The sequence below is a fragment of the Miniopterus schreibersii genome (genome assembly GCF_964146895.1).
Source record: "Miniopterus schreibersii genome assembly, chromosome: 7".
Classification (NCBI taxonomy): domain Eukaryota; kingdom Metazoa; phylum Chordata; class Mammalia; order Chiroptera; family Miniopteridae; genus Miniopterus; species Miniopterus schreibersii.
The window spans coordinates 34,578,713-34,591,277 of NC_138108.1; the positions used below are offsets into that span (position 1 = coordinate 34,578,713).

Sequence of the window (12,565 nt, forward strand, 5' to 3'; positions counted from 1 at the left end):
GCATATTTTTTGAGGGGAAATTTATTGCAGGGGCATTTGTTTCCTTACTTTTTCTATCTTAAAATTAACAGTAGAACCCTTCCTGCCCTTCCAAATAGCTTAAGTTCTAAAGAGAATCAGGAAAGAAGAGAATACAGTATTGTGACCCCTCGGAAACGTGCAGCGTCCTCAAGTTTGGTTTCAGAGGCGAGGGTTTCTGGGAAATGATACACTTAATACTCTGTTTCAGCTGTTTTCATTGATTTCCCAAAGATTGATTTTGTAAGCGTTTTCATTGGAAAAGCAATGCTTGAGTAGGAAAGTTAAAGAAACCATTTTCTAGTTTTGATTCCACCCATCCTGGAGTGTCATACAGGCCGACCTCAGAGGCGCTGCGGGTGTGGCCCGGGCCACCGCAGGGAAGGGGGTGGCGGTCTTTCTGCAGGTGGGAGGGCTTTGCCCTCAGTGTGGAAGCATCATGAAGTGAGGGTGCCCCTATCTTTCCAAAGTCCAGAACCTCAGCAGTGTCGCTTCCTCTCCCTCCACCTTCTTTCCCCATCCCACGTGATTAGAAAACTTACAAGAGTAATATATTATGGTACATTCTAGCATTGATTCAACAAATACTTTTAAATACCTACTATGTGCCAGGTACTGGGGCAGAATGATAAAACCAAACTCACGACTAAAAACAGTTTAACTAGATGCCTGTGCTTGCCTGCCCTATCCCCAGCTTCATCTTGGGGAGATCCTCCTAATGGGGCTCCCTCCTTCTGCTGTTACACACTCGGATCCTAGTAGATGGCTTCTTCTCCCTTGTTGCAGCTGAATAAATGAGGGAGGAAATTTAATCCGAGGAGAGTTAGTCCAATGACTTGAAAATGGTGGACTGTTTATTTTCTTGTGTTTTTTAACTGAATTTATTGGGTTGACCTTGGTTCACAAAACCATACAGGTTTCAAGTGTACAACTCAATAGAACATCATCTGCGCCTTGCATCACGTGCCCATCACCCCAAAGTCTCCGTCCATCCCGTTTCCCGCCCCCTTCCCCCCGGCTTTCACCACGGTGCAGTCTGTGTGTGTGATATGTATGTTTCCAACCGCCCTCCCCTCTGACAGCCGTTTATATCCCACTTTTCTCATGTAAGTTAGAACCAAGGCTGAAGGGCGCACTGGATACTTAAACCAACACTCATGGAGTCAGAACTGGGAGAGCCAGGTCAGGGCCTCCTGTACCCCCCGATCATGAGGGAGGAGAGGGCAAGGAAAGCTGCTCAGGTAAAGGGAATGGAGGGGTGCACAGGGACAGGCAAGAAAGCATCCAGACTCTTTTTGTATTTGAATTAATTTGGCCAGATTTCTATTTCTTACAGCCTAATTTCTATTTCTTGTGCAGAGAATGTCCTCGGTGAATATTTATTCATGGGGCATTGTGTCCCAATTACTTGGTGTGTACATGAAGCAGGTATCGTCCCTGACATCGCAGAGTCGACAGCATAGTGGAGGAGGCTGATTTTACACATCTGATGACACATGAGTGTCCACACCCATTATTTCAAGAGGCAGGGGGTGAAACAAATGACTACTCGGTGTCACAGTGTCAGAACTAAACAGGGGCTCGATGAAAATGTCATTGTTATTGATCATGGCCAATGGGTATATGAACATATCAGAAAATTAGTTTGATATCATTAGCAAATAAAATAAATCGCACTTAACAAGAATTCAACTTTGTCTGGCTTTTCCCTCCTTCCTTCCTTCCTCTCTCCTTTTTCTCTCTTTCTTTCCTTCTCTTTGAAATCTGGCTAGAATATTATGCTAGTGAACATATTTTAATAGAATAAGTGAAAAGCTATAAATGTTAGAACACATATATTGTTTGTTTCAGGGACTAAGGAACCCTAAGTCATTTTGTCAGGTTGCGCAGTAACATTCCATTTTTATCTCTTTTATAGGTAATCTGCCAGGCATTTGCAATCCTGAACTCTATAGAATGGGGGGAAAGTATATTAACTGATAACAATAGATCATGGAACGTGTTAAATATACCTTACCTAATTCATACCTTTTCTCTTTTGCTGAAAAAAATGCCTCTCTCAAGTCTATTATTTTTACAGGTCATTGGGAAAGAGTGCCGCACAACAGGATTATTATAATGTGCTAAAAGATGGCACTTGTATCTCCTTGGCATGTAGAGAGCTCATGTGAAACCTCTTTGATCTTTGCTGGCTTTTTAGCTGAAAGGATTTGGAAGTCTTCTTGGCACCGGCAAAGACAGCGCTCTGGTGGCTGTTTATAGTTGGTCAATTTTTAGCAATGGATAAGAAAGTCTTTGTTGAAGTCAGTTTATTAATACGTAATGGGCAACTTGTTGCCTTAAAGGCAAATGTATATTTTTCCTCATATCAAAAAAACTCCCCCCATTTTAATCAACATCCAAAGATATTTAAAAGAGGTCTGCATTTTCTTTTCCAGATGCCCGGTGCTGAGAAATAGTACTGCAAGCGCCTGAGCTCTAGCAGTGTTTCAGGTAAGAGGAATTTTTCATGATGTAATTGATATCGTAACCACTCAGCTGGACACAGGCTTTCAAGAGCTGAGTGCATTTGCTGATTTGTTTCCATTTCCTATTTGGACTAAAAGAATTCAAAGTCATGAAGAGTCTATTGTGAAAAAATGCATGCATGATGCAAAAGTCATTCTCAAGGGGCTCTCCCAGTGTACCAATGCAGTTACTGCTTTCTAACAAAATCATGAAAAACTTAAATTGAAAAAGGTATAACCATCCCAGATTTGTTGAGGCAGTTATAAAGGGGCCCATGAGGGAAGGTTTCCCCTGAAATATATTTTTTCAATAAAGTCTTTTTCTCTTCAACCTTATTGAGACACAGTTGACATTTCAAGTTATGTAAGTTTAAGGTGCACAATGTGTTGATTTGAAACAGTTATGTATTGCAAAATGATGACCACTGTGGCATTAGCTAGAATATCATATCACATCATTACCATTTCTTTTTAGTGGTGAAAACATTTAAGATCTCTCTTAGCAACTTTCAGGTATATAATACAGCATAATTTACTATATAAGCACTATGCTGTACATTAGAACCACAGAATTTATGAATCTTATAACTGGAAGTTTGAATCCTTTCACCAACATCTCTCCATTTCCATTCCCCGCCCTGATTCTCCTGGTAACCCCCTCTCTACGCTGTTCCTATGACTTTGGCTTTTTTAGATTCCACATGTAAGTGATACCCTGCAATCTTTTTCTTTGCCTGACATATTTCATTTAGCATAAGGCCCTTATGGTTCTCCATGTTTTCACAAATAGCAGAATTCCCTTCTCTCTTATGGCTAACTAATATTTCATTGTACATATATACCATATTTTATTTATTCATCTGTTTATGGACACTTGTTTCTCTATCTTGGTTATTGTAAATAATGCTGCAAAGAACAGAGGAGTGAAGATATCTCTTCCATGTCGTGTTTCCATTTCCTTTGTGTATATACCCAGGAGTGGGCTTGCTGGATTATATGACAGGTCTATTTCTAATTTTTTGAGGAACATCCATACCAGTTTCCATTGCTATACCCATTTTCATTCCCAGCAACAGCGTACAGGGTTCCCTTTCCCTCTACATCCTCACAACACTTATTTCTCACCTTTTTGACCATAGCCTTTCCAACAGGTATGAGGTGATGTGTTATTGTGATTTTGATTTGCATTTCCCTGATGATCAGTGATGTTGAGCACCATTTCATGTACTCATTGGCCATTTGTATGTCTTTTTTGAAAAAGTGTCTATTTAGTTATCTTGCCAGTTTTAAATTGGATTTTTTGCTTTGTTTTCCCTATTGACTTGCATGAGTTTTTAATTTATTTTGGATATTAACCTCTTATCAGACAGATATAAGATTAGAAAATATTTTTTCCCATTGTTTAGGTTGCTTTTATATTTTGTTGATTCTTTTGCTGTGCAGAAGCTTTTTAATTTGATGTGATCCAACTTATTAATTTTTGTTTTTTGTTGATTGTACTTTTGGTCTCATATCCAAAAAATCATTGTCAAGATCAATGTCAAGGATCTTTTTCCTTGTGTTTTTTCTTGGAGTTGCTTGGTGACAGGACTCCTGTTTAAGTCCTTAATCCATTTCGAGTTAACTTTTGTGAATGCTCTAGGATAGGGGTCCAATTCCATTTATCTGCATGTGGATATCCAACTTTCTCAACATTATCTTTGAAGAGACTGTCTTTTCTCCATAGAGTGTTCTGATTGCCTTGTCAAGTATTAGTTGGTCGTATATGTGAGGGTTTATTTCTGGGCTCTTGATTCTGTTCAGGAATTGCCTGAATTCCCCACTGCATTAAGTTTGGTGGGGCGTAAAGGCTACTCCCCACTCTAGAGACCCACTTTCATAGCTTCCTTGGTGCTTTTTGTGGGATAAATGACTCAAGCTCTTGTCTGATCAGATGCACCTACCCTGGATATGACTTGGGGCTAGTGATACAAGAAAATAAGGACACAAAGAGTCCTGCTGGCAGGGGGGAGGTGGTAGCCTCACCTGCTTTCTTGGGGCAGTAGAGGCAGCATTGTCAACAGTGGTGTTCAGAGTCCAGCTCTGGCAAGCTGTGTTGTCTAATGTTTGGGGAATGACAGTGGAATTCTCTCTGGATCGTTTCTATGGCTTGGTTTTGACTGCGTCTGGCTGCTCAGACACCAGGTCTGGGTTTCCAGCCTTCCTGGTTGCTCAGTGACACGCTGGCCAATATCTTTCACTAAATTCCCCTTTCACTAAATTCCCCTTTTACTTAATCAAAGTTGCTCTCTTTTTTGTTCTTGCATCCTTGAGGATTGTGACTGATAAATACATATGTTGGTAAAATTAGCTCTCTGCACATTTATAGTGCATGGGAATCTATGGTTCATTATATTGGACCCATTTGTATGAGTTAAGTGACTGCAAGGTCATAATTAACAAAGATGTGTACTTGCTGCAGTGGAGTAAATGGGAAGAGGTCCACAGCTGGGAAGCAGAAAGGGAAGTGATTGAACTCCAAATCCAGGCTTTCCAATGCACAGCATAAACTATACATAAAACTGTTCTGAACATGGTTAAAAATTACGCAAATATAATGAATGATGTTGGTACACTATTGTGTGAAAATAGCATTTATATACTGCTTAATTTACTGAACTTGGTGAGAAATGGGGTGGGATTGCCAGGGATGTCACAGAGAAAAATGTGTTTGAGGATGTATTACCTGTGAGGATACCGAGGATCCCTTCCCACAAAATGGGCCACATTCAGGGTTGCTCTTTTACACCCATTGCCTCATTTTAGGTACACAGCAGTTCAGTAAAGATGATGGGACAAGAATTATTCTGACCTTTTGGTGAGAATCCTGGGGTTCCCACCAAAAACTTAGTGCACATTAGACACATGACTATGTGGCACAATATGGATTCAAGCCCATCCTTCCGACTCAGCCCAGTCCTCAGGCCATCATGCAGGAACCCAGTAAACAAGTCTCACCAGGTGTCTTCACTTTAGAAATCTGAGGTCTTTTTCTGAGATATTGATTTATGTATCTATTTCCACTCAAACTACTCCCAAAATGTTTTCTGCTCACTGTTTAAAATTTCTCAAATTCTATGTTGTTTTGATATGATGGACAAAACCGAAGATGTTGACATTCCTAGGTTGCTGCAGAGCATAATCATAGCCTACACAACACCACCTACCTAGTTTCTGAATCCTGAATGGTCTGATTCTCCTAGATCCAAGATTATCCTTTGCAGCTCAACTGGAGTAAAGTACCTTCTCTGCCAAGGAAGCATAACCAAAATGTTCTCAAGGCTCCAAATGTTGTAGGTACATATGAGGACACAGCAATATCCATGCCCAAGTTACAATCACCATTTCTCCCATTTATCCAACCCTCTGAAAATATTCCCTCCCTCCTTCCCAAAGTACGTTGGTGCATTTACCTGGGTACAGACACAAATCTTTCTGGCTCTCTCACAAAAACTGCAGCTTGAGTGGGCTTCTCTGAGCTCCCTGCCCCTCCTCCAAAGCTGCAGACCTACACCAACCACCCCGATGAATGCCAGGACAGCTGGCCGGTCTGCTGTGTAATGAGGGGGAGAACGTCATCCTTCGTCTGGGTGATGCTCAGCAGGGATGGTGGTGGGGTGGCAAAGGTTGTCCTATAACATGGTTACCTGGACCCCAAAAATGTAGAGTTTAGTAAGGCAGCTCTCTGAGTTTGTATTCAGTGCTCTTTTGGCTTCCAGAGCACCTGTGGACCACCAGGGTAGTTGAATTTGAACCAATTAAAGTACTATCGACCACACCTCTGCAGAAACCATGCTTCCTCCCTAACTCTAGGCCCAGCAGCTCAACTCCTTAGAATCAACTTTCTCTTTGAGACTCTACAAATTTTCTCTTGCATTTCAGTCTTTACTGAATCCCTTCTTTAGTTCTACTCTTGTTCCAACAAACATGGCATGTGTCTGACCACCAAATGCAGCAGAATTTGTCATCTTTGCCTCGGAGGCTGTTTGGCTCTGATGTATAAGTCAGTGACTGGATGTGGGCCCCAGGGCAGGGCTTTTCTTAGGAGGACCCGAGAAGCTCATTTGAATCTCAGTTCAGGTTGTCTCCCAGCTCCATTCTGAGGACCACCATTCAAATTCACACTGGAGCTTAAAAAACTCTCTCTTTCTAGTCAAATTATTAATATTTTGATGCTTTGTGTACTAAATATGTTCTCAGGTAAATCTTGGCTTTAAAAGTTGTTTCTCACTTAAATAAAACAACACACAAGAAAAGCAGTAGATCCAAGTGTCCATCAACAGATAAATGCATAAACAAAATACAAAAACATAGAATGGTCTGAACATAAAAATTCCTAATAAAAGCAGGTCCTGTTGAATAGTCACATCCTGGACCTGTAACTTCCTTGACAAAGGTAAGTCTTTACCTTAAGTGATCCTACCTATTGTCTTTTTGAATCTAGGATAACACACCTTTGAAATGTCAGAGTAATCTCCTTTTCCAGACCCTCAGGGCACACCCACCACACCTGAGCCTGCTACCACAGAGCCCTTCGTTGTGACCTTGCTCCCCGAATTCCATTTCTATGTGCGGTAAATGTTCGTTGCTAACTATCCTGTGCCCACTGTGTAAGAGAAGCATGTGTCTCTTCATTTTACTCTTTATCCAGTCTTAGAGGTTTCTCCGCTTCGCTTTCTCCCACCTCCCTAATCTACCACCAGTGAGTTTCATGTAACCCTCCTTGCGTCGACCTAGGATCCAGGTGATCGGGGTTCGAGTCCCGATCAGGGCACATGCCCGGGTTGTGGGCTCGATCAATGACTCTCTCGTCATTGATGTTTCTATCTCTCTCTCTCCCTCTCCTTTCCTCTCTCTGAAATCAACAAAGATGTATTTTTAAAAATAATAATAAATTTAAAAAATAAAATAAGCTGCAAAATTGCCATTGTCTGGAGGATTTTCTCAATTCACTGAGATTTTGATTCCTGGCAACTGCCATCAGTTTGGCTCCAATATACTCATAAAAATTCTCTACAGGTTTGGAAATTTCTTACGTCAACACAAGGCACTGGGGAGAGGGAAAGAGGGATGAGATGGTAGAGCCTGAACACTTGCAAGTGTGATACGGAACTTTGAATTGATCTAGAATGAAGCCTTTTTTGCTCCTGAACTGCACATATTTGTATGCTCACTGGTGTCCTTGGGGGTGACAAATTAGCATAACTTCCCTCTCTCACAGTCAGGTCTTCCAGCCTCCCAGTGGGGTTTCTCTTTGAAATAAGAGTTGTGTGTGTGGAAAGGATTCAGGAGCAAGGCTTGGAAGCCAAGAAGAAAAGCAATCAGCCTATTTCCCATCCAAAGAGTAACCAAATACAGCTGTAAGTTTAGACTTAGATGCCTGGGAAATTATTTTTATTATTTTTTAAGAAGCAAGTGTATATTGCTAAGGAAAAGACCTGAAACATGGCTTAGGAAATCTAGCTTTGATGATCTAGAGTAATATATGATGTAAAGCTTAAAAAGTAGTTGGTTTTTTTCTTAGGAAAAGAAATTTTATAACTAATAATTTTTTAAAAGGACAAAATGATTAAGTATCACCTTAGAAATATAAACCAGGGATACCCAAACATCCAGAGGGTACAATATACTTACAGCCTATTCCTATTTCCTCCGTATTAGCTACCTTCAAGTTTGAGCGGTTATTAAGGGAAGTTAAAATTCTCTTGTGTTTCGCCTACCTGGAGGAGCTAAATAAGATCTCAGCTGAAACAGGAAATATACAGTAACTCTCCCCTTACGACTGGAAGTGAACATATTTTATGGTGCTTGCAATAGTCATGTAACTTTGTGGGGAAACAGTAAGTCAAATTTTAGATTATGTATTACTAAATAGTTGCTGCTGAATAATAACCTGTTTTGTGTATTTGCCACCGCTTTGTAATGGTAGCTTGTGTCTGCACTGTAGGTAGCACATAATCAACTGAATTGAAATGAAAAGACCCATTTGACATTGAGTTTGTGAAAGGTTACAAGTGATAGGATTTCCCATGAGCAAATTAGACCAACAATGAGAAGCTGTATTTTATTAATTTGAATAAGAAAAAGTTAGGTGGCTTAACCAGGAAATGGGGGGTGGGGGGTGTGAAAGTAGGCTTATAGTTGTTTGTATGGAAAAATAACACAATAAATAATCATAAAATAAACTCTGTGTTTCGTGTACTCATAACTGTAAACCTACTTTTGCCTCACCCTGTGGTTTAGTTTATTAATTATTGGTTTGTTGACTCAATATTTTTTTCAATGAGTCTAAGGAGAGGTATATGCAAGGATCCGAACCATGACCAAACCCTGTCTTTCCTTTAGCTCATTCAAGAGAAAGTCAACATAGTTATTCTTTAATTAGTGACCTTTTAAAAAAGAAAAAAAAGAAGAAACAATTTTATTTTTCTGAATCCAATTTATTTAAAAAGTATGTACCGGAGTCACCATATTATGTGGATTTGTACCAAATTTTTTGTTCAAGTCAGTCTACGCACCTAGGTCAGATTTGGTAGTGGGTCTCCATGCCTTAGGGCCCTCTCCAACCTATGACCTAAGCAAGAGTGGGTGGAATTGAGATGAGATGTGTAAGGTGTATCCCTTATCTGGACACCACAGAAGATTCCAGTTTCTTAGCTTTAAATTCTTGAGAATTCCTGCGTATCTCCAGTGCAGGGTTTTGATATGTGATAGTAGTGGTCATTGGTCCTGCTGCTACCAGGGCTGTGACTCTAGAAGGAAAAGAGACATTCCCTTATACAAATTCAGTCCTAGGACCCATTTGTCTGAAAACGGATAGAAGCACAAGTGGAAATTCAAGATTTCAGTCTAAAATACATGCGGAAGAAGCTCAGAATCGTTTCAACAGTCCGCCTCTATTTCATTCATGGCCCTTGCTCTGCATGCTGTGAAAGTGGCTACAATCATAGGGAGGCATTTTGTAAATCAGAACAGACTGGAAACACCAGAAGCTGCAGAATTCTTAACTAAAGGGTGTAGTCTTAAGTGAGAGACATTCCTCCTGAATGCTGAAGGAAATGCTACCGCATAGGTACATTATGAATTAATTAGGCAGAGATTCATAGAAGTGGGGAAAAACCCTACAAACCAGATTCAAGAAAATTAAAGAATAACAGAGAATCACCTTCCATGAGACCTTTATGCTGGGCCTTTAGTAGATATACATTTCTAATCTATGTGCTGCTTTCTAGAGTCTACTGCAGCTTAAAAATGAAAAGAAAAATGAATTCAGTAATTGTTCCTATATTTTTCATGTACAACATGTAGGCCTTCTGTCGTGTATCAGGTTGAACCCCAATCTTCTATAGCTGGAAAAAAACCATTTCCACATTTATTTCTTTAAAGCATTCTTATTAAAAGCCTGCGTTCTACAGAGAGGATATTATACCAGAAATATCTAACTCTAAGGTGATATTCCCTAGGGAGGTGACCACATTTCCTCTTTTGTTATTAAACTAGGAGGCAGCCCTAGATGGATAAAACAAGAAGGAATTGGACGCCAAAACAAATTTTCCTATTCCCTGTGCTCCCCGGCCATCAGTGCTCGGGTTGGGGGGTTGGCTCCCCTCTTGCTGGCCATATAAAGGTACAGTGTGGAATTAGGTTCACCTTCACTTCCCAAGTCTGAAGCTGTTTTCCAGATGAATTTAGGGTACATTAAAGCAACCATTAAATGCCTCTTTGTCAGGTTTCAGATGATGGGTGGCTCAGTGCCCTGGAGTCTGTGTGAAGTCAGATAGACCTCAGGAGGTCCTAGGAGATCAAAGGCTGCCAGTGCGATTGTTCCCTACCTGAAACCTGGGATGGCAGCTGTGACCTGGCCTCCATGTCATCAGGCCACATGGCACTGGAGAGCTAGCTCTGCTTGCAACAAAGCCCAAAGAGCATGAGACTGCATGGGTAGAACTGGGGCTTGAAAAGTGTAAATGCATAAAAATATGCGTAATAATTTTTTTTGTTTAGAGTGAATACGGTATAGTCTACGAATTGATTTATATTCTATTCTCTCCTAGTGTCACCCACTTAAATAATTTTTCCATATTATACAGTAATACTTATTGAAGGAGACATATTTATTGAAGAAAATCTGTGTTTATTCAGAAAAAATACAAACAAGCAAAAAGCACAAATGTTAAATCACCCCAATTCCATCTTTATTAACATTTTATCTAGATACAGACATATAGCTGTACATATACATATATAATATACACATTCTAGAACTATATATATTTCTATATCTACATTTACATCTGCAAATATATCTACATCTACACCATACACCTGTCTATTGATAGATTGATCTATTGATCTCAGTGCCTTTATCTATATATACTTACATGAAATCATGCAGTATGCACTATTTGATAACTTTCTGACACTGAACATATTATGAGCATTTTTCCATGCCATTTTCTTCTACTACTGTATAGTCTACAAAATTATTTTTAATAATTTAATGCAAATATTCCATATAGCATATTTTTGCCAGTCTCCTATTGTTTCTTAGGATAGACTCACAGAGGTGGAATTACAAGTCAAAATTGTAAGGCTTCTGTCTTCCAGATGGTCTGTTCTGTGCCTACTTGCAGCCACGGGCTTGAGAGGGCCTGCTTCCCTGCCTCATTACCAAACATTAAGCTTTCATAGGCTATTCTTTATCTGAACAGCTGAAAATGCCACACACACACCCACTTACCCGTGTCTTCCATATTGAGCAAGGGAATGAACAGGGTTGTTATGTTTGGTTTAGTGAAGAATATTCAATATTTGCCTGAAGTAGGAAACTAAGATTGGTCAAGCAAAGGCCAAGAATAGACTCCTGGTCAGCTGACTTCCCAGTTATGTTTCTTTTTTTTTAAACTATTTTGCCAAAATTTCACTTGACTACATTTTCAAAGAAATGCTATTTTAACTTAAAATGGCATGGTTCATTTTGTTATATTGTTCAAGATTTTCTTTAGTTCAGGATTTCAAAGCAAATCTAATATATAAGAGTTTAGTGCAGGGTAAATTCCTACCACCAGAACAAAATAGACTTTAAAGAGAAAGACCTGTAAGAAGAAACTAAAATAAATTCCTAGATATTAAAATATTCTTTAAATAGAATTGGTGATTCAAGTATAATTTAATTAAATACATATGGATTAAGTATTCTGACAATACTTATTGACTTAAGGGAATTGTAATGGTTGGAAAGTGCATTTGCTAAACACAAAGCACTTCAAAAGCAGCTTGAAGTTTTTGCGAAGTCCACAACATGTCAGAATTTACTCAGCCTTAATTCTTGTTACATTTCCAAATAATAACCTATGGTATTTACTAGCATCTTGACAAACTGTCCGCATTTAAGAGTCCTGGCTCTAAGGGGTTGCTGTGACACCAGTGCTGCACGCTTAAGGATAGGTCTCCTGTCAAATGCAACCATCTGCATGGCGCTGGTGCAGAATATCAGCGAAAGCACATGCAGATGCCATATGGGAAGAAGGGGTTAGTGACAGGGGTGGGCAGGTCTGGGCCGCGCAGGCGTCCCCGGAGTCGGCTGCCCTGAGCGGCACTTGCCATTCTTACCTTTGTGCTCAGCTCTAGTCACTCGACTGTCTCCCTTGACACACCTCTACGTTCCTTCTTTCATTTCCTCTTTTCTCTCTATTTCAGTCTTTTCTTGCTCTTTGATCTCTCCCTATATTTTAGGTTCATGGAGGTTTCCACAGCCTTGTCCTGTGGAAGAGAAAGAGGGACTCAACCTTTCACCAGTCGGTTTCTAACTGTGATTCCTTATAGTGACTCGCTTTACCTCCAGTGGGGCGTTGCTGTGTTTCTCTAAACAGGGGAACAAATCATGGAAAGGAACCATAGTACCATTTAAGTGGCAGCATCGTCCTTCAGCCTCAGGTGGTGAAAGGAGAATACTACTCCTGGAGTTGGTGGTGTTGAATGAAGTGGGTCAGGAGTCTGAA

General features: G+C 40.1%; 1 protein-coding gene across 1 annotated transcript; it reads left to right on the forward strand.

Moving 5' to 3' along the window:
• Positions 1-1,226: 1,226 nt before the first annotated feature.
• CUZD1 (CUB and zona pellucida like domains 1) lies at positions 1,227-9,571 on the forward strand (the record flags this gene model as incomplete). Its single annotated transcript, XM_081142874.1, is given in 7 exon segments — positions 1,227-1,259; positions 1,378-1,446; positions 9,070-9,159; positions 9,163-9,335; positions 9,337-9,464; positions 9,467-9,530; positions 9,532-9,571. Coding segments are annotated over 7 exon segments (597 nt in total).
• Positions 9,572-12,565: the final 2,994 nt, after the last annotated feature.